At 38.0% G+C, this 23,683-nt stretch overlaps 1 protein-coding gene across 3 annotated transcripts in view; it reads left to right on the forward strand.

The window, feature by feature from the left end:
• Positions 1 to 23,683, forward strand: part of LOC124211786 (uncharacterized) — a 50,677-nt gene that overhangs the window by 12,036 nt on the left and 14,958 nt on the right. For all 3 annotated transcript variants that reach the window (XM_046611202.2, XM_046611205.2, XM_046611204.2), the window contains exons 2-3: positions 19,584 to 19,707; positions 20,468 to 20,553. In XM_046611202.2, coding sequence (XP_046467158.1) covers positions 19,584 to 19,707; positions 20,468 to 20,553 — 210 coding nt within the window. The remainder of the gene's footprint in view (positions 1 to 19,583; positions 19,708 to 20,467; positions 20,554 to 23,683) is intronic.

The raw sequence follows: 23,683 nt of genomic DNA on the forward strand, positions 1-23,683 counted from the left end.
TAAAAAAAAAAAGATTAATCTGTTTCAACGATTTTATAGAATATAGTCTTCTGAATAAAATGAGACATCGCAGAGTAAAATCGAATAAATCTACCAGACTTTTAACCATCTTGACGCAAGTGTTTTCTGGTATTTCGTATTTTGAAAGTGATCAGCATCGTGGCTTACGAATGTAACAATCTAACTGTTATTCGATATACGACTACCTAGTATTGAAATTGATGAGAAGTATGAATTTTTGGCGAACCGTCTGAGCTGCACGAGATTCTGCGCGATGATTGGCATTCGGTAGAGATGAGCATGATCAGCTGCAGTGCTAATCGAGTTTATATTGATCTACTACTTCCGGGTCCTTTCGATATCGGGCGAGGACGATTCTCGCTCTATGGCAATTGAGGGCATATCGCGCGGTCATTTACTCCACGAAAAGACCCGACGACCCACCCTTTTCGGATACAACCACGAAAAACATGGAAAAACCGTGACCAGCAGCCTTCCTCCGTCCGGAGTGACCTTCGACCCAGGAAGGAAGAGAAGCGCTCTTGATGATACAGCAACAGGAAGCTCACAGAAATATAGATGAATGAAAACAAAAAGAGTAGAGGCACGAAACATGGGTGTATAGAATTCCGCCAACCTATTCAACTTGGTACAAATTCTGGATACAAATCTCTGCATTATCTTCAACGTTCGTTGTTTGAATGTATGGTGGAAATCCTACGAAGAATAACCACTACAGTCCGATGTCATAAATAGAAACACTAGAAAAAAGCCTTTCATGGCTACGAATATACTGTTTTTATTCATACTGTTTTTACTCTTCAACATATCGCGTTTGGTTCTCAGATCAGTAACGAATTTCACATTCAACCCGTTTGCCTACAGAGAAAGTTTTCTGTGAACTGGAGCGAGCAGAAGAACAGGGTACGAGTATACCTATGGAAATTACGAGGCGTTTGTGTTTTGCTGAATTAGCAGCGATCTCGAAATTGTAGCAAATCTGTATTTGGTATGCGCTTCGTTATACATACATCAGCTGTGGCAAAATTTGTCCCATACAAATTTACGTAAAATTATTCCACATGCGAGGGTAAATATTTTTCACCACCAACGTGTCGACGCTAGTTTTATACAGAGGTGTAGAAAAGTTTGTGAAAGACAGAAAATCTTCTCAACCAGTCGCAATACGAGTTAGATTCTGCATACAAATCCCTACATTACCGGCGTACTAAGAACGGTAGAAACTATGGTAACGTAGAGCGTAATTTGTAGGATTTTTTCCGATGATTTACAGTCAGCCAGAGCGGAGATAATCCAAACCCTCGAACGTTATAGAAAACGGTTTGTGTCTGGGTTTTTTACCTGGCTGTGCCGGTAAAGTAGGAATTTGTATCCAGAATCCCCCCCTTGTATTGCTACTTTAACCGAAGCGACCGTAACCATAGGTTAAAAAAATTGGAACAGAAATGCCTCTGGTTGATAAAAAAAAAAAAAGCCAAAAAAAAGTCGTGAGAGAATCAAGCTTGCATCAGTTATTCACAAGCAGAAGGTTATAGTGTCGTAAAAAAGTGTCGAAGGAAGCGTGATGCGTCAGATCTACGTGCAGATATAAAATTGCGTGCATGTATCAGAATGGAAAATATGTAGGTTTGAATTTGAAAAAACTCAATATTAAATTTTTTAAATAGATAGCAATATTATTCTACAACTTATTTTACGTAAAGAGAAAACGTATCCACTCGTGATTAATAGTTAATTCTGTCGCTCATTTTGACTTTGTAAATGAATTTACATGGTTTTACATAGTTTTACAAACCATTTGTTCATCACGTATAATTTATAACAATTCTGCGTGGCAATTTTTTTTTTTTTTTTTTGCGATTAACTAACTTTTTGAAGATGAAAAAAAAGTTTGTTGAGTGATACGCGGGAAATTCATTTATAAACAAAACGATCTGTGATCCGTTCTAATTTTTACGATGTGACGTTTTTTCACTAGTGTTGAAATAATCGTGTTATGAAACGATCTCTTTGACATTTTATTTATTTTTTCTCTATTTCAGTTGAAACTCGTATGGTTTTAACATTTTATCTGACCCATCAGAGAAACGGTCTTTAATAAATTCGTCAGAATTTCACCCGATTTTATTTTCCCAAAAAAACCTTTCATCTCGTCCTTTTTCAGACCAAATATCATTTTTCTCAATACCACAAGGGGGCAAAAATTTACAAGTATATAACCGCAGACAGCGTTTCGTTTCGGAATTCCAAAAACCAATGACGTCATATCGCGAGCTGGCTAATTAGCGATTGGTGTTTTCAAGGTGACGTAGGTTTAATGGAAAGGGTCTTTGGTGGGTGGGATCAGAGGATATAAGAGGAGATGAGAAGAGGGGAGGGATGATCCTTCCCCTTATTCTAGAGGATGGTCGGATGGGTCCATCGCCTGGTGTCAGCTTCTTGTCTCGACAGTTTCGGGTCTGAAATCCGCTCCTCCCTCATTCGGGGAATTCGTTGTGCGCAGTCAACCGAGAGCTCGAAGTTTGGTACAGATATATATAATATATAAGCGACTATTCCTGCAGCACCCTCGGAATAGCGGAAAAAAGGTCATTTCATCGGAATAAAATTACGTGTGGGGATGAAAATCCCGAAAGACCGGAAAGTCGACTGGCCGAAAAGCCGAAATTTTTCAGATACAAATTTCCAAAATAACGGATGATTGGTGTACTGAAATTTTCGATAAATCATCCAGTAGAATAACTGTTTTCCCGGAAGTTAATTCGACCGCATTATGAACAAATATTAATATTTGAAAGTTGAAAAAATTAGTTTTTACGAATTTCAACACAGATTTTTCGTGACTAAAAAAATCGCACGCATCTCAGGTTTTGCAAAAACTTTTGTTTCGTCATAAAAAACATATCCACCCAAGGATTTAAGGATGTCTCAATTTTGAAATTCCCGAAAATAGCTTTTTTCGAAATTTCAACATCGTTGAGGCAGTGGTAAAAGGATTTTCAGCCCAGCTCTTTTGCGTGAGTTATTTTTTAGTGAAAAAATGCAAGAATTTCGGAGAAAAGCGAAATCTGTAAAAAAAACGGCCCTTTTTGAACCGCCCTACTCTATATATTCGAAACGCGAGCCTAACACGTCCGTAAATCTAAAAATTTCAAATCGCGATTTCTCAGCAACCAAGGCCCATTGGATTGAAAATCAAAAATCACGTTAAATCAGGGGTCCCCATCTTTCACCGCGTGCAAGAACAACTTGATTCGCGACATCAAAACCTTTGGAGTCTTCGATCAGCCGTTATTGACAAAGTCTGATTTGTAAATTTTCGAAAACTGCGTCAAACTGACATTTGAAATTCTACTTTCTGACTCTTCTGAATTTTCGCAATTGAATATTTTGCCCTTCGCAATCTTGTCCGTTCTCTAAAAAAAAATCGGTATAAGTTTATTTATACATTTTTGGATTCTCAATTTATATTCTTCTACAAAAAAAAATGTCGTATTTGAGATCTTTCTACGTTTTGAACTACATTTAAGGTGAAACGTCGTCGTTCCACTTTGATTGAATAATAACGTATATTGGGGAATTCTATGTTAGGTAGCGTTGTTGAAATATACACAGAGCAAATAATCAGAGGCAGGAGAGAAGTTTAGGATTCGTCCCGCACACAGGGAAATACACCCAGTTTCATACAGATTGGGACTTGCAGAGTTTGGGGAAGCCGTCAGAATTCAACAAGTGCGCTCGAGGCAAATCAAATCCTACACGGAGAGAATAAAAGAACTGATTTTACTCAAAACAGTAGAATAAGTAGGAAACAGCAGGTTTTTTGGTAAAATTATAGAGAACTTGCTCTAGAGATACAGTGTAAACCACAGTGTGCAGAATAAAATCTGCTAGTTTTATAGTAAAAAAAATATTTGACATGGGTATTTTTTACCAAACACCACGAATTGTCTCTCTTTTCCTGCAGTTTTCAGTAAAATCTTTTTACGGGTATAAGCTTGGGGCGAAAGTCGCTAGTCCGGTTGTTGACATAATCCTTAACAGCGGAGACTCGAGTTCCTTGCGATGAATATTTAACACGGTAAAATTTCACGGAGTAATAAAGAGGTTTAAATATTATTGCATGATACACGACTCGCATAATTCTTCCGTTTATTCAGGTAAATCCACAATTTTTACCCAAGATGAGAGCGTTTACTTTCAATGATTGCGAGTTTAAAACATCTTTCAAAACGATCAACGCGTAATAACAGGCGTAAAAAGTGGTCGTCGTTTTGCGACGACCCAACAAAGAGGAAGAAAAATAGAAAATCAGGACAATTTTTTCAACAGTCTAATGTCGAATCGCGAAGTGAATCCTAGGGGATCTCATCGGCTACAACTGTGTGGAAGCCACGATTCGTTGATAAACTAAAATCCAGCCTGGCACACGCGTTAGATACGTATAACATGGGAAACACGTCTTTTCATATTCAGTTCAGCCTCTAATCTATTCATGGGCTGTACACCTTTAGTTGTTGGCTTGATAAATCTTTGCTCCTGATAAATATGAATGAAGACTTGTCGTAAATCCAACTTGGCAGATATTATACAACCACCTATATAGACCATAGGTATATAATATTACATAGATCGTCATTAATCTAACCTCGGATCCAGCGTCTTCTGAATATCCTTACAAGACGCACGGTATTTGTACGACGTCTTAGAGGCACTTGCCCACGCTTTCCAGGATCGAAACATAATCGGCTAATCGTATTTGTGATCCGTTAGCTTCTTAGAATAATTGAAATAAATTTTCGTCAAAACAGACGGCACGATTTTGACCGGTGAAATTGACAAACTTTTAATGGAATCTGACACATTTTGTAATTTTCATGAAGATATCGAAACTTCTTTTGAAAATCGATACACGAATCAATCGCGAGGGTTTTATGCGACGTTTCAAGTTTGCCTCTATATATACCATTGGGGTTATTTCACTCGGTGAAGCTTTAGTAAAACGACCAGAATTTCACCTAGCTATATTCAATGTAGAGTTCGATTGAATCTATTCTATATCTGTGCCTGCGAAGGATTGAGAAAATAAAAATAAAGAAGTAAATAAACGGGTCGAGATGCGATGATAGAGCTGAAGTGATACGAATTGGAAAATTATTCTTACTATACTTTGCCTCAAGTTTTCACGTTATGCTAAAATAAAGTTAAGTGACTGATCCCTGCACCGCAGATGAAGGCCGTCCAATTTTATTACAACTCAGTTTCAACTTCAAGGTCAACTCGATTCTAGATTCTATGCGTCGTAGAACGGGAAAAATAAGGAAGATTCAGAATTTCTAACATCAACTATACGAACTGGCCGCCAAAACGACTATATGCCTTTAATTTTTTTCTATTTTTCACAGACAAGAAATAGTCAACAAGAATTATCTCCAAATTTCCGAATCGAAATAAACGGCCGTGTAATGATGATAAAGTGTAGTCATTCAAAATGTTTTTCCTCCAAAACCAAATTGATTTTAGAAATATATTATCACGAATTTTAATAAATAATTCTGAAAGCAAGTCACTCTTCCTCGCTCATTTTTTCAAGATACATCGTTCAATTTCTTCACATATAAGTATAATTGCAAGTCAAAAATCAACTTCATTTTAATATACTGCAATAAAAATTCTTTGAAAAGAAATCGAAAAACCGTGTCATAAAAATAACAAAATTCAATTTCCTATAAATCAATTATCAGTTCATAATACACACAGAAAAAAAAAAAAAAATACAGCGGTTAAATAAAATTTGTCAAGTAAACGATTACAAATATTTTGTTATACGTATTTAGCATACAATGTACAGCAGCGAGTATATAAATAATATAAACACATGACAGCTGCGTAGAATTTCAATGCTATCCAGATTCGTGTAGAGTTATTTCATCAGGTATTATAAAGCACAGGATTGCTAATACGTTATAGGATTGGTGATAAAATGTTCGATTCCCTATCAATTCACGTTGGGAAAAGAGAAATAAAAAAAAAAAAGGAATAAAATGGACAAAACGACGAAAGCTTTTCAAACAGGTATTCAACGCGAGCACGGGTTTTAGGTGCAAATTCGGCATGCGGTTCAATCCGGGAAATTCGATTTTCACACGTGGAATAATTCGCAGGGATGTATATGCATGGTGCATATTTGAATATACATAATGTATACATATATATACATATATATATATATATATATATATATATATGGGGGACAAGCTTCTTCGTGTATATAAATATAGGAATGATATTCGGGACAGACACAGCCTGAAATAAACATATATATGTGTGGGTGTGTGTGTGCGTGTATTAAGAAGAGAAAGAAAAGTGATGGAAATTGAATTTCGCGACAAGGGATGATTCTATTCCGAGAATGATGAAAGCCATTCCTCCCCTTTCTACAGCACCTGTATATTTTATATATATATATATATATATATATATATATATATATATATATATACATATACATATATATATATATATATATATATATATATATATATATATATATATATATATATATATATAGAGAGAGAGAGAGAGAGAGAGAGAGAGAGAGAGAGAGAGAGAGAGAGAGGAATACCTTTTATATATCAACTAAAACCTCGGGATCCAAAAAAGTTCTTGGCAGATTACTTGGATAAAGTTTTACTGCACGTGTGTTCGTGTGTCTTTCTTTACTTACTTTTTTACTTCATTTCCTCTCCCTTATCTATCGTATACTGCTTTACTGCTGTGGATATCTTCACTTTTTGCGATATGCTCTCTAGACCTTTCGCGATCTATTCCTTGTATTATATATGTACATATAAGATAGCCCGCATATACTTTATACCTTAAATATACATGTATGTATGATGTAAACGCGAAAAACTCGATATCCGATAGTTTCGCCAGGGGAAAATTCTTCCACGGTTGTACCGTGTGTGTGTAAGGGTATATGCACCGCTACCGTATTGTTTTCACTCTGGTCAATTTTATAGGGGGTTATAAAAATGGAAAATAGACGTAATAAAATACACTCACAGTGCGGATCGGACCACCGAAGCGAATATCGTTTCGCGGCTGCAGTATGCAGATGCATTAGGTTGTTCGAAGCGTTCCTGCACTAGACGGTTAGACGATTTGAAACCACGGGAACAAAACATCGACAATCGCTTTTTTATCTGTAGCTGCAGAATCACTATGATGAATACTGAAAATCTGGAATAAAAAAAATGAAAAATACTTATCCTTTATTTCAACAGTCCCATATTTTGACATTTTCATATCGCCCAACGGCGTATGATCAATAAACCTATCGGATGATCCGTTGATGTTATGGGGCGATCGTTTTATACATCGTTAGATTGAGGACGGTGCATGAAAAATGTAGCGTGCTTCGAAAGGAGAGCCGCGAATGTCGGGAAAGGTGAAAAATCGTGAATATAAATTTTCGAGATCGATTCTCAATTTATTCGCAATTTTAGAATCCAATAATTCGAGTTTTTCACTTAATGTTATTCAAGTTCGGTTGATTCGAATCTTCCAAATTTAATTAGCTCAAGACTTTATGCATAGTCAATTCTTGTTTTCTCGAATACTAGTGAAAAAATATTCAAACTGTTCTGTCAAAACCTCAAATATGCGATTTTTGAATTACTCCTTTACAGTGTTAAATTTCACGATATTTCGCGACCAAATATCACTCAATAAGTATTTTACTCATTCAAAAAAGTACAATTTGATTCGACAGAGAAAAGCTTGCGTTGCCAAATGAAATGACATTCATTTGAATTAACGAGACATTTCTTTAAGTGAATTTGAGATACGCGTGTCGCTAATGCAGTTCCGGGATTTTGCACCACGAGGATAGAAATTATAGTATGGCAGAGCATATTGCCAGTAAGGTAGAGGAACTGAATGATCGGATAATCGATAAAGTCAGTCAAATATTTCCACCACCTTTGAAGATTTTAGGAAAAGGTTTGTGTCCCGGCTAAGTGTCGGTAACGGAATCTGTATTCAGAACCCCCTTTGCCTACCGACTGTTGGTAATGAAAGGGACCGCAAATAGATGTGGATATAAAAATCATATATGTATGAGCCGTTTGAAGAGGATGGATGAAAAGGGTATAAAATGAAACGGGGGAATCCGAGAGGGAAAACGTGCCGCGAAGAGTGGTTCTGGCACCGAGAGTAAAGGTACGTGGTAGATGCAGGCGGACGTGTCTCCAGGTTCCAGAGTCCCTCTTTTCACCCGTATTTCCCCTTCGGGCGATTTTTCTCTGCTAATGCTCCTCCTCCTCGCTTATACATTCCCCTTCAAACGTCACCTGCCACTGCGGAGCGCCGTTAGGCAGAAGGAATTGGATCACGCATGCATTTTACATCGCACATATACGTCGCATACATATATATGTACGATATTTATCACTCCTGGGAATTAAACTGATATCGATCCCGGTCCCGCCAATATCACGCTTCAAATTGCGGCTATTGGAATACCCTTCTATTCCACTTTCCACCGTTTTATCGAATCCTCCGGAAGTCTGTCGCGCTTTCAATGCACAGACGCATTACTAGAGTAAGACATTGTTTGCACGTTTTTAAACAAGCTTTTCCATTCTCTGGATCGTTTGTGATGTTGCTTATAAATCATATAAAATTATGTTAATTCTTAACCTGACTCGATTATACATTTTTTGAAATTATGCGATATACGTAATATTCTGAGGCCTATATAGTGTTCTTTTTCTCCACTCTTTCAAGTCTTAATCAAGACATACTTGTTAGTGTTTCATGTGTCGAAAATTTGTTCTAAAATAACTTGAAAAATATGAGATTACTTATTAGTCAGTTTTTTAGTCCCAAAGTCATATTGCCATTATTACCTTATGCGTTCAAAATGTTTCAGTAATTCGTGCTTTGCTAATCTGAGGAATTTTTTTTCACTCTAATTGACTAAATAATGTATCGTCCACTTAATGCTGACACAAAAATTTCAATATACTTTTATCGAGTATTTGTCTGTATGGTTTTTTTTTGCAATCAACCTATCGAACGGTATCGCGTATGTTCTGTACATATATGTGAGTGTTTCAGAAAAAAACAATTTTTCATTTTTCACCGTGGCAGCCCCTAAAAAGTTTGTTTAGGTTAAAAGAAAAATTCTGTTAAAAGACGAGCGTTCATTTTTCACTTTTTTACATTTTTTTTTTTTTGAATTTATGAAAAAACAGGTTGTAGCACTTCAATTCTTAATATTTTTCAAAACATTGATATTTAATCCAAGGATCACGATCGATAACGTAACAATATATCAACTGGTAATCTTATTCTCCAAAATTAAAAATGCATATTAAATTATCACTATTTTATGAGATAGAATTAATAATGAAAAAGTCGTCAGATACAATTTTCCAACGTCAACGGGAAACTTAATATAACAAGCGCGTGTCTTCCTTGTGAAGTAAATTGATATTACGATTAACGTAAAGAGTAAAAAAAAAAAAGAGAAAAAAATTGTATTCAAGATACTTCGTAAGTTTAAAAAGATGTATAAAATTGAAAAATCAACCGATCGCGATCTTCCACATAACGTAGAACGCTCACCTTTCGACACAATCTTTCTTTCAACGTAAACAAGCTTTTCGGGGTTAGCCATGATGGAAAATCGCAAATTGTTTTTTTGCTGAAGCACGCTGATGTAAATACATATTTTTGTTATGATTATAACGTTTAATACATGTTACGAATTAAGGTTTCAATAAAAATAAATAAAATAAAATAAAAAAAAAGAAAAAATTAAAAGGAGGAACTGACTTTATATGACAAGGTCTGTATTTGTCAGGAGGGAAATAGAACCTGCAGGGTTATAAAACGACAGGCAATATTGGAAGGCAAAGTTTCCTAAAGGGAGTTGCTTTGCCAACCCGCTTCATATACCTCTGTACAAACGCATTTGTTCAAGCAGAAGGATCCCGTATCGAAAATACCCAACAGTGTGTTTCGCGATGAAAAGAGCGAGTTTTCTTTTATAAAAAGTAAATCTTCTGTCTGACGTATGCGTCTGCTGAAAATTCGAATGACCAGCTCTTTTCGTATACTTTTATATACTCGTATACGAGTGTGAAATTGAAAAACGTCTCATCGAGTAGTCGCTTGCTATTATAATTAATAATACCGTAATTTAAATATCAATCACGATTCGCTATTTACCAAATGATTTTGCAGCGAGACATACTTATCGCGAAACTCTTGACACGCCACTTTTAGCACGCTTGGATTTTACACCGTAACGCAAAAAGCATGCGAAAATTAATCCGTCATTTCACGCGGCGGCATAGTTTTTATAATCCGGCTACACATTTTCGTTTTATCGTACGCCTAACAACAACAAGATGACGCGTCTAATGAGCTGACATTATTCATTATTCATTTGATAACAGCGTTGTTCCATTAAAAATCTAATTAGTCGCCTAAGCAAATGAAAAAAAATCTATACATGTATATACATATATGTATATATGTTTCGATAAATTAATTAATATATTCCGCGCTCAGCGGTACGTGATTAAACTTTTAAATATACGAGGTTTTCGGCGAATGGGATGGGATGGGGGATGGAAAATGAGGAGTCAAGGGACCCTGTCGACGTTGTTCTTAACAACACTTGACAACAGCGGCAGCACGGAGAATTCCTGTAATTGTCCAACATTCCTCGAAATTTTTTGCACAAGGAATTTGAAATTGAAATGAATCCATATATTAACCCATCGCTATCCACATCACAGGCATGAAAATCGTGTCGTGTTTCGCGGGGTGTAAGTAAAACGTCGGCATGGTAGGTGAAGAATAAAGAACTTTAACCCTTTCATGCATACATTTTTCCTTGCATGCGATTCGCTTGAAATTTTGCATGAATCGGCTTTTGGGGCCGCTAATTACGAGTCTCGACTCGAAATTAGGAAATTCAAAATGGCGGATCCAATATGGCGGACGTAAATAAAAAAAGTTTTTTGATTTTGATACAACTTTATGTCACACGGTTTTTGGGGTCACTGACTACGAATTTAAACTCGTAATTATGAAATTTAAAATAGCGGATCCAGTACGGCGAACGGAAAAAAAAACAACAAAAAAATAAATTTTGAAAAAATTCCGCAACATTTTTTGATGTGTATTAGATTTTTGTAAGCATTGGCAATCAAATTTTTACGGTAGATTAACAGAAGATCCTTTTTTACATGAATGGAAAAGTATAAATTTCGACCGTTTGTTTAGATGGACCATTATTACAATAAATAAATTCTATATTTATTTTAGACTCATCAAATATTTCAGGGACCATGTGTAACCAAAAAACTTAGCAGTTAGCAAAAAATTAGTTGAACAAAGAAAAAGCTACAAAAAACAAAAAAAAAGGTGGAACGCCGAGCGTCTCAGCACGAATTAAAGGGTTGAGGAGCCTGGAACTTTCCGCTAGACGAATTGACTCGTGGATAATTTCAGACACGAAGTGAATAACACGCGGGATCAGTTTGATCCTCTCTCGTCTTCCTCACGAGGACCCTTCACCTTCGAAATTCAAAATTAACATATAGAACGGCGGCCGCAGTGATGCCTACGTATTAGGGCTTATCTCTCTCTCTCTCTCTCTCTCTCTCTCTCTTTCGCTGTATTATACATATACCCATATATACGTACATGCACGCATTCTCACACGAATTTTCTTAGTCCTCGCAAATTTTAACGCTGTATAAGGCATGCCTTACACGCCTGTCGACGCGTAGTTGTATCATACCTCTGTATGTACGCATATCCGGTTCCTTTTGCTGATGAGCCACCGTGTTATTACCATGTTGCACAGGTGTCAGGACACGACCCTCCCTCGTTCATTAGCAACACCCGTTATACGCAACTTTAGACAACTAACGAGTGTGACTATGGACACCTCGTTATACGTCAGTGACAATATGATGTGCAGCAGGTTTGACGATTATTTTTATTGAACGAAAAGGGGTAGTATTCTTGGAAATGAAGGTTAAAATAACGAAACAAAGGACGCTAACGTTTTTGGCCAAGTGAAATTTATTTCTGGTTAAAAAATAAGAAAGTTGAGTGAAACAAATTCAAGGATCGAACGAGAAAGATTAACAGGAAACAATCCTTGATCGTATATAAACACGGATTTTAAAACCCCTACGTCAAGGATTTCTTCTCACTCTCATGATTTTTTTCTATCCTTTCAACTTTCTGATTTGAATTTATTGTTTTTTTCATTTTTCTTCTCAGCCCCGTAATTGATTTCTTTGTATCTCCCGAACTAAATGCACAGTCATCTTCGATCTATTGAACTAATAATTTTGGTGAATCCTGCAACGCATCTGCCGTGTAAATTTCATTAAAATAAATGGCTTACAATTACTATGAGATCGTGAATCGTACGATTACCAAAACGCTCGTGAAAAAAATCTGTATAACCTTGAAAATTGATGTTTTTTTTTGTGTGTGTGACACGTAACAATATCCCACTAACAGAAGAATGAAGTTAAAAAAGTAACGGAGATGGAAATCGCCTGAAATGCTCCGCGTACAATATAAGGAAGCCTGTTGAACGTTCATAAAATTTTTTTACACCCAATTTCCGGGTACGCTGCTGCGATATAATTTAAAAGTTCATTCTTGACATCGGTATGATGAAAAGGAGTAGTATTCTTGGAAACGAAGGTCAAAAGAACGAAAAAAATCTTGTTAACGTTTCGGCCCAAGTGGGGGCCCTTCTCAGAACGAATTATTTATATTGAAATATATTCAACAATATATATGACAAGGTTACAAGTTGTAAAGAAAAACCGGACAAGTGCGAGTAGGACTCGCCTTCTGATGGTTTCGTACAAAGTTGTTATTTTTTTTTTACGTGGTATAACTACAAAATAATTATTTCCGGACTTTTTTCTTTACTGATGCTGTGATACCTTGCTTCTCTCCGAATCTCATGATTCTAGGTTAACGGGAAGTACCATATATTGTGACAGGCATCCATAGATAGTAAACCTCCGCTATTGGGTGGCTCCTTTTATTTAGATACGGAAGGAAAATGACATTTATATCGGTGGCTCTCGGTTAGTTATTATGACAAGCATTTACAGGGCTAGCCCCGGAAATTATACGTGGGCCCTTACTTGAGGCGACTAACGTGTAAGTCAACAAGCACATGAATTTAAATCCTAATTTCAGCTCTTTGTCTATAATCAAGGTTATTTAGCGTACAAGATAAACCGAAGTCAATCTGCGGTTACCACTGTTGATTTACCTTGTAATGTCAAAGGGTCCGACTGGGCAGAAGGACCGACTCACGATCATCTCGTCAATGCGACGAGTTGACAAATGAATTTTAAAAGCAAGATTTCTATGACAACTCGACCACGAGTCGGATATCATGATCATAGACCGAAGCGTAACTCAAGACACGGTATCGTATTAATTATCGCAGAATCTCACCCCCCTAAGAGTTTCGGATTAATCAAGCCCTAATCATCTACAATAACACGGTACTTTGCTTACGGGACAATAGCGAGAGAGTCGGCGCCACGCGGCAGATTCAGTGAAGCTCGACGCTGCGGTGCCGTCTTCATGCGTAAGGATCGTTCGTCGAAGGCAATTAAAATATTGCCAGCTACGGATTTAGATAATATTAATTTATAGCCATCATCAGACATTAATTCGCAAACATCAGGGTCAGCGCTTGAACAGGAATTAAATTCGACTGGGTCATCTAGATTATCTGCTATTTACCTGTGCTGTTTTAATGCTCAATCCCTGGTGTCTGCTATCGAAAGTGAGTGCCTGGGGACAGTCTATGCAGCCGTTTTTGTCCGGTCATGACCTTACTTATGTTTCGCTTGCGTACAGCGTGTTGTTTACGTTGTAGGCTTGCAGATTTAGATGAGTGTTTTCGCCGTATAAATGAAAATATTAGGCCTGTTTCTGGCTGGTGTCAAATTAATCGGCTGCGTTTAAATGTATTAAAGACTAAAGCGATGGTATTTGGTAGTGCAGCAAATGTATGCAAATTTAATGTGAATAGGGATAGTTTAAGTTTGTATTTAGATAATAATTTGATTGAATATGTTATAAGTTACGAGTATTTGGGCGTAGTTTTTGATAATGCTCCTAATTGGCATGCGCATATTGATAATATTAGGAAAAACGAGCGGCAGGAGCGTTATATAGAATACGAATGAATGATGCACAGCTGGGTGTGGCGCTTAAGAGACGGCTTATTACAGGAATGGTTTTACCAATTTATGATTATTGTGCTTGTGTGCTAACGAATTTGTCATTTGATCTCGAAAGATCGCTACTAGTTTCTCTGAACAACTGCGTGCGTTTTGTTTTGCGAATTCGACGAGTGTCCTACAAGGGTTCCGATTTTACCTTTCGAGGCACAAAACCCTAAAAAGGAAGAAATTGCGTTTATTACCTACCTTGTGTTTTCGATGGTAATCCAAATTTTTCAAGTCACTTGTTGTTCTCAGGCACGGACACGCACAAAACTCACTTATCCCGATTCCCGAACGATACTTGACAATGACACGTCGATAAGCGTCGAGTGTTACGATCTGACTGACGAGTTTACCGATCAGAAGTGACTCGAAGGCTTCCCCCCTCTAGCGGGGGTACGCGGACTTGAATATACGCTAATAAAATTCGCTCTTCGCGTTGCGGCTATGATTTCTTCCTTTGTAGGGTTTTGTGCCTCGAAAGGAAAGATCGGAACCCTTGTAGGATCATTTTGCTGTCCGTCTATCAAGACCCTCTTTCTCATTCTCTACCATATGCATTCCTTGTTATCCTGTTAATTTTCTGTATAAAGAAATATAAATTTTTATATCACATATAATTTGTCTGTCTTGTATCGTCAGTTTGTAGCCTACGCTAATTTACCCAACCTAAGGTCTATTCATAGCTCGTGGTATAGTCCAAACGTCCTGAGAAGGATCTTGTCGATCTCCGCTTCTATTTCCGCTTTGTTCTTTCAATTATTCTTATTACAGAAAGCAATTGGCGCCCAACATCCATATTTTTGATAACGTGCACGTGGTCGGAGTGTCACAACATAGGGTACTTTCCGTTGACCTAGAATCATGACATTTGGAGAGAAGCAAGGTATCACAGCACCAGTAAAGAAAAAAGTCCGGAAATAATTATTTTGTAGTTATACCACGTAAAAAAAAAATAACAACTTTGTACGAAACCATCAGAAGGCGAGTCCTACTCGCACTTGTCCGGTTTTTCTTTACAACTTGTAACCTTGTCATATATATTGTTGAATATATTTCAATATAAATAATTCGTTCTGAGAAGGGCCCCCACTTAGGCCGAAACGTTAACAAGATTTTTTTCGTTCTTTTGACCTTCGTTTCCAAGAATACTACTCCTTTTCATCATACTGATGTCAAGAATGAACTTTTAAATTATATCGCAGCAGCGTACCCGGAAATTGGGTGTAAAAAAATTTTATGAACGTTCAACAGGCTTCCTTATATTGTACGCGGAGCATTTCAGGCGATTTCCATCTCCGTTACTTTTTTAACTTCATTCTTCTGTTAGTGGGATATTGTTACGTGTCACACACACAAAAAAAAAACATCAATTTTTAAGGTTATACAGATTTTTTTCACGAGCGTTTTGGTAATCGTACGATTCACGATCTCATAGTAATTGTAAGCCATTTATTTTAATGAAATTTACACGGCAGATGCGTTGCAGGATTCACCAAAATTATTAGTTCAATAGATCGAAGATGACTGTGCATTTAGTTCGGGAGATACAAAGAAATCAATTACGTGGCTGAGAAGAAAAATGAAAAAAACAATAAATTCAAATCAGAAAGTTGAAAGGATAGAAAAAATCATGAGAGTAAGAAGAAACTCTTGACGTAGGGGTTTTGCAATCCGTGTTTATATACGATTAAGGATTGTTTCCTGTTAATCTTTCTCGTTCGATCCTTTAACTTAATTTATTCAACTTTCTTATTTTTAATTGATATGCTCGAATTGAATCACAAAAAAATCTTCGCTCAAGGCTCAAATATCCTGTATTTACACAATGAATTTTCAGGATAAATCTCGTTGCGATCAAATATATGGCTGCAATAGTGATTTTGTTGACCACGAAATCGCTCGACAAAGCTAAATTCTGTGAGTCATATACTTTGCCAATAACGTTTTTCTTTTTGTTGGTGCCTTACGATGTGCTGAAAGAAAAATAGAATCGAAAACGGTGACGGTCATCGGTCAATAGAGATTGCCTAGAATGCCCCATACGAAAGCAAAATTTCAGCATGAGTGACACGGAACGAATGTTCCTCATCTGGATAAAAGTGCCAATCTATTTCAATGTCGTGTGACATAGAAAACCGAGAATCGAAAAATTGATGTCACGGTCTGGAATAATATTACATAAACAGGCTCAACTTCCATCCAGACTTTTCACCGTTTCGTCACAACTTCAGTTTCAGGCCAGAAACACGGTTTTCATAATTTTCATCACCATGAAAAGGGATAAGAGTCCGTCGGTCTGTCCGACAAACTTCCGCGATGATCTCGAAAACGGGCGGGTAAAAAATCTGAAATCGATACGACTTCATAACTGAATGAAAAAGTTTTGAAAGACAATTACCGAGAACCAAGATGTTTATAAATTTTTATAAAATAAATATATAAACTGGGAAAAACGTAATCGGTTATCGACAAAAAGTAACAAGGAGGAAAAAAAATACGTTTGTCGGTAAAACATTTAAAACCGATTTATTTCCGGTGAAACCGGAAGTTCCAGTCAAACGGGACATGGCAGTTTTTCATGCCCATCATTTGCATGGGTCTGCAGGTGTGCATTCCCGAGTGCCGAGAATGTGAAGTACGGTTGTCGATCCGCAAACGCCGCCATCATGCCAATGAGTTCTAGTCGCCAAGAAACGGGGAGAAAACTTCCCTCATAAGACGCGTAACTGGTGGTGGGTCAAGGGTCGGCCCTGAATACTTGCAGTAACAATTTGCGTTTCGCCGTGGCATGGCAACAATTACTTTGAACCAAAGGGGAGATAATTTAACAGCCGATGTTCGAGCGAACGGCGGTGCAATCGACAATTAAAATTTGGATGTCTTCGATGAAAGTGAAAATCGTCCGAACTACTCGAGACTTTGTATGGTAGATGTATAATTTTATCAGTCAAGCCTGCACAATTTGTAGATATTACCTGTAAGACATACAAATTATACTGATCGTAAAATAGTGTTAAAATAATACGACTAGTTTATAGCTTAAAATTTAAATTGCAAATCAATCAAACCGCACGGTCGCGAAAAAACAGCTCTTTACTTTTATGGAAATCGGAGGATTAATATTGCGAATGAAAATGGCACGACAGCCGTATTTTCCATTCAATTAAATCCCGACTTATTCGCGATTTTCTTTCTTTCTGCTGTAATTTTATCGCCTTCCGCTCTTATAACGAACTTACGATGCGGAAGAGTTACGTCCGCTGTTTTTTTTTTCCGTTCTTTGACTAGCGAGGCAAAGAGGAAAAACACCATTATATTGATATTTCAAAGGAGTATCAACGCACGACGGAGCGGGGAGGAGAGAAAAAATTCAATTACTCCTCGTATAGTGGTAGGTACTATAAAATTGTCGAACCGGTGATTTACCGAGGCACCTGCGAGGTCTCCGTACTCGTGGTTACCTAGGGCAACCTTTCACCGTCTACGAAATTAGGTTTGCTATCAGCTCGAAGTATCCATCGACACGAGAAGCACCGTTTCTCTCACCCTTGGGTTGCACCAGATATATCCTTACAACGAGATATATTATAGGTGTAATAGAGAAGCTGGAGAGAAGGCAGCAGCGAGAACAAAAGCCAGCTGCGAATAGGATAGGAAAATCTTGAATTCGATAAAGGAGAACGGCGATGCGACATCTTGCAACACTGTAGATCCAATATTTGCCGAACCTGTTCCAAGATTCTTCCATCATTGTGTGCTCAGCGGATTTTACCGGGCAGATGCTGTTCGATGTATGCAAATTAAGGCCATGTACTACTCCTACCATTACCGACCGAGCAAACTCACCCTTTTTCTTCCTATATTAAATAAACATACGAAGCAAGGAACGCTTGTCCGTGCGCCCAGCTGATCGTGAGAGCATCTTTTATTTACGAAAATATTGTAAATCCCAGTTCTCGTCTAGCGACCTCAATATTGCGTGAAAACAGTCTGACGATGGCTCATTTTACTCCTCGTTCTTTCCGGAATTGCGCAAAGTATCTCATTGTCAGCTGTGCACTTTTTGGACCCTGAAATGCGGGAAATGTGGAAATATAAGTAACACGTGTCAAAAGAACCGCACATTTTTTTAGCGATTTTTGGGGTATGAATAACTTTTCTGAATTTTCATATACAAGAGCCATGCACCGTCAGAAGTTGAACCCTTTCCGTTCGTTTGTTTATTTAATATAGGAAGAAAAAGAGCGAGTTTGCTCTGTCAGTAAGGGTGGGAGTACAACACGACCTTAAAGCGGCGCATTCACTCGGTTGTCGGATAAAGTCGCGATATCGCCGTAGCAGGAGCAGAGTAACGATACGCAAAGGAATCTCGTACAAGTAACAAGGTGAAGGTAAGTGTTCGAGACATTTGAGGGGTCCACGGGAAAAACACTTCAGTCCAATTTTTATCGAAAGCAAGTTAGCGACGCCATTCTTGTGACATCGGAGAGTACTTTGAGGAATTACCACTGCTGAATGGACCAATCAGGATTAGTCCAGGAAAAAACTTCCAGATGAATTGCTTTTGAATATACTTTTACGAGAAAGCATTCCTTTATTGCTGCATTCGTTTATTACTATCCCAAGTGAATGCTATCCTCGACTGATTATTTTCCATGTGAAATGTAATACTGAAGACTTGTATTTTTAGGATAATTTATCGGCTCTGTAGCAATTAAATCGACGAGTTATTTAATAATCACTATATTTCGATGAAAGGATGTGGGAGAAAGATGATTGCGAATATTCTGAGAAAATAAATCAGGATTTCCATCAAGAGGGAATTGAAAGAGATATACATAAATTCCAGCAGACCGAAGGCGTTGTTTAATCTCAGGATATATTACGACAATCTACGATGAAAATATGAACGGGGATTTGGATTTCAATTAATGTTGAGGGTCGCATTGATTCCAGTTACAACCCAATTACTCGCCTGAATGTTCGAATATTCGATTCGAAAGCCAACGATGAAAGGCTAACGATAATACAGACCAAGTTCTATAATACAGCAGGATTGGGGGAAGTCTTATACAGAAGCGAATTGAACACTTTGAGAAATCTCAAGCTGATCTGCTTAGCCAGCCAATTTTTCTTTCTTTTTTACATCGTAGGTAATACTGGGTATATTGTCACAAGGCTCCAGGACTAATTTCAAACTCTTAAACTCTCAGCATAAACGTTATAACGTATGTTCTTTTCAAATTTCAGTTGTACTTTGCGCTGACGACAGTAATGACGACGAAGCTGCTTGATCAAGAACGTCAATACCTGGCAGGAAATCTGTCGGCGCCGCAATCCGCGAGTTTCCTTGAGCCAGAGACCATTTCACCGAGTAAGTTTTATACACCGCAGCAGTTGAGATGTAAGCCAATAACTTTTCACGAAGCACGAAATTGAGGTTAGAGTCGCGTAATGACAGATTTGTTCGCGACAGCGCATGCGCGCAGTACAGAAAATACCACTTTCAACCCGTAGGACTTGAAAGTGTTCTTTTCAGTACTCCGCGCATGCGCATTTGCAGACTCACTCGACCATCATAGAAATGGGTACTTTGTGTACGGAAAACACGCATGGAAAACCGCGTAAAACATGCTCGCGTTGTATAAAGTCAGTTATACGTTAAGCAAAGAACGTAGTGTTGAACTGATTAAAGAGAAAAGATTTCAAGAGTAAAAGAAATTCTGTAAAGATCAGTTCGGTTATCTTGATCTTATCAGACATATATTGTCTTGTTATGTAGCCACGATTTATTTTTGTGTACATCATTATTATAGGTATATTTTTTATTTCACGCTGAGAAAAATTTTATCGTCTTATAACTTCGAATCGGCGCGTAACAACACGTTTTATGATACTTATTCAACGAACAGAATTTATATAAATTCTTGTTTTTCCCCCCCATTACGTTTCTTAGAAAACTTGTTCCAGGTTTGCTTCCGACTTCCATTTCAACCTTTGATATCCTCGTCTTTGTCAATTTCAACCCCCGCCTTCGTTTTATTTTTCTTATATTTCTCCGTCTCCTGTTATCCTACCTGTAGGAATAAATTTACGTCACGTAACTCTTTGCCCGTGCTTTTTTATGTTTTCAGCGACCGTCAGATTCAACATAGTAATACTTTCCTGCTCGAGTTGCGGTGTCTTATCTTCAATCCTCCTTCTGTACGGATTATTCAAGGTATTATATTATAATCAACACCCGCCTTCCTGCGTCTAACCGTCGTAAATTCAATTTCATCATCGTCACTGTACCAAAAGTTGAACTGACAAGAATTGCATTAATATTACATTACTGTCTCTTCTGTGCGATAAAGTTTGCATTAAAGCAAAAACTATTTTAGCCCAGACATGATATGTATATCAAAAAAAAAAGATTATCTTTGGTGATAGTTGCCGTATTTTTTGTTCCTCAACTGGTACAGAGCATTTTTCGCTCACGGTATACAATCGCCGTATCATTGCTGATTGCAGAAACTTAAAAAAACTATACCTATACAACTGTATCAATTGACAAAGGTTTGTTTGCGAATGGGAATGGAAGAAAAAAAATTCTATAGCAGAACACGCTTGCGGTAGATATATATATATATATTTTTTTTTGTTACTTCCCTTTTTACTAATTTTTTTATTTTTGTTTCTCTCTTCTCGAGTTTTTTCGCGAATGGACTTTGACACTCGATAAGTGTACATCCACGTATCGTGCTAGCTCGGAGCGTCCTGTGACGATCAGCGCGATCGCGTCGTTGAAAAATAGGTCGAGTAACTAGCCACGAGGCGCCGAGGTACTCAGGGCGAGTGACTTGGCAATGGGTTTTTCAAGAGTGACACGTTATGAGCTCGGGACGAGTGCAGGAAGGAAGCGGTGGGCACGAACAACGGGGGTGAAAAACCCGTCCTTCTTCGTATGCTCATCCGAATTCTTTATACACGTCGGAATAGAGGGGTGAAGAAAAAAGAGAGAAAAAATGGAGGTGAAAATATCGAGATACACCCGAGGACTACAAGAAGACCTTTGTGCCTTTCACCCTTCGACCCTCGTTATCGATTGGGCGGACATATCCCTGGAATGGGATGTTCGAAAATCGACATGAATAGCGCCTCCCAAAAGGTGTAACGGAGGCAAGTTTTCTTTAGCCGCGATTCCGCGGAGCTTTTTGTATATACCATACTTGTATTGTGCGTACACGAAAAACGCAAAGCCGAGACGCCCGGTCACTTTGACGACGCGCAAATACTTTCCACCCTATTATAGGGGACTAAAGAATCTCGGCAACGGTGGATGACGGGGCGAATTTATAAAGCTCCTAGTACGCGGAGAACCCGACACTTTGCGGAATGGAACATGATGTTGAGGTACGAATTCCTCAAGAAATAACTGACGGTTCTCTTGTCAGTCTCTGGACCGCGTTTCATGAAGTGAGCAAATCGGAACTTTAGACTAATTATTCCAACTGTCGGTTTACGAGCGATTGGAGATGTTTTTTTTTTAATAGCTTTTATCGAGAAGTTGAAACGGTGACATTAGTGTCGTCTTCTTCTTCGGGTAGGAGGGAAAAACCCGGTCAACAAGAAACGATTGCACACATCCATTCACAGTAAAGTAATTGTGTGTACCTACCTCGAAGCGACAGCAAACAAGATACGTCCTCCGTTTTCTCTCCTACCTCAATGTTGGCTTTCATTGAAATATAAGCGACAATGTCGGGAGTGCGCGTTCGGAATAAGAGAGGGTCGGCTATCGAGGGTGCCCGGAGGGTTCGAAGATCCTGAGGGGGTTCCGTATCGAGGAACCACAGAACACCCCCTTAGCACACCCTCTTCTGACCAATTGACGTTTCTCTTCTTCTCTGGTAATCCAGGAAGATCCGATAAGTACACAGAGTTGATCCGACAACCGCAAATGTTCTTCGGAGTAAAGTGATCCATTTCTGCAACAAAACAAAACCTGAGAATAGGTGTATAGAATCGGTTCTGCGTACAGATCCCGATACCGATATGTTACCGACATTTTTATCCGCTTCACAGCTCGGACACAAACCCTTTTTTCCGATGATCGATACTATGGTAACGCAGAGCACAATGCGGAAGATATTTTTTCTGATGATCGATAAAGTTGAAAAAAGGGTTTGTTTCTAAGCTGTGAAGCCGCAATGAGTGTCGGTAAAATGTCGGTATCGGTATCTGTACGCAGAACCGACCCAATATACCTACTCTTGGATACACTACGTAGTACTACGTACGTATCATGAGACGTGATCTAGAGCTTAAGGATGCACAGGCATGTAGGTCAACATCCTGCCGGGCCAATGAAAATTATGAAAATTGTTCTTACTTTCATTTTGAACACCTGTGAAACATTGGGAAGTGATTGTCTCAGCCGTATTGGAGTTATTTTAATTTCAATTTTTCGTGACTGTACATTGATTCTTATGGGAAACTGTCAGGCTCGATGTAAAATCACGAAAAATTAAAAGTAAAATAACTCCGGCATGGTTCAGACAATCGCTTTCAAATTTTCGACAGGTGTGTAAAATAAAAGTGAAAACAACTTGTATAATCTTCATAGACCTAGCACGATTTCGACCTATATGCCTGTACAACCTGAAAGAAACACGTCAGTGAAACTTGAACCCTTTTCGATTGACTCAAAATATCACATATATACAGGTATTTTTCAAGAAGTTTCGCAATTTTCATCTAAGCTTGCTATCCAATGATAGCAATCTGATGATTAATTAACAGGCAAAAAAATCCTTATTTTATGTATCTTTCTTTACACCTATTGGTTAAAATTTTCCATCAATCGATGAAATTTTCAATATTTCACGTCATCGATTCGCGTCCCCCTATATAATGCGTCTTGTATGACGGGAAAAGCCTCAACGCAAGCAGGAGTAAAATCTACGCAAAATGGATAAATTGCTATGGATAAAAAAGGCTCGCCAAGCAAGCCGGGTTTGATAGTTGAGGGGGAACGGAGAATGAGATTCGAAGGGATTTGAGGGCACAAAATCCCCTCTCTTGACTAAAGACCTATGGGGAAGGCGACGGGGATGGGCTTACAATGGTGATTTCATCGAATAAACGTGTCGAAATCGCTGCTCTTCCCTCAACCACAGTAAGACCCACGTATAAGTGTAGGATTTACTTCGAGCTCCACTCTCGTGGGTTTTTTGATTATGCTTCCTAATTGTCTGACATTTTTTCTGTACACGTTGATCTTTCCTTTTCTTTCTTATTTAAAAAATTATCAAAATCGAATGGTAATACTATTTGTGAAAAGGGGTTGAGTCGAAACTTCCAGAATG

Source organism: Neodiprion pinetum, chromosome 2, assembly GCF_021155775.2.
Source record: "Neodiprion pinetum isolate iyNeoPine1 chromosome 2, iyNeoPine1.2, whole genome shotgun sequence".
Classification (NCBI taxonomy): Eukaryota; Metazoa; Arthropoda; class Insecta; order Hymenoptera; family Diprionidae; genus Neodiprion; species Neodiprion pinetum.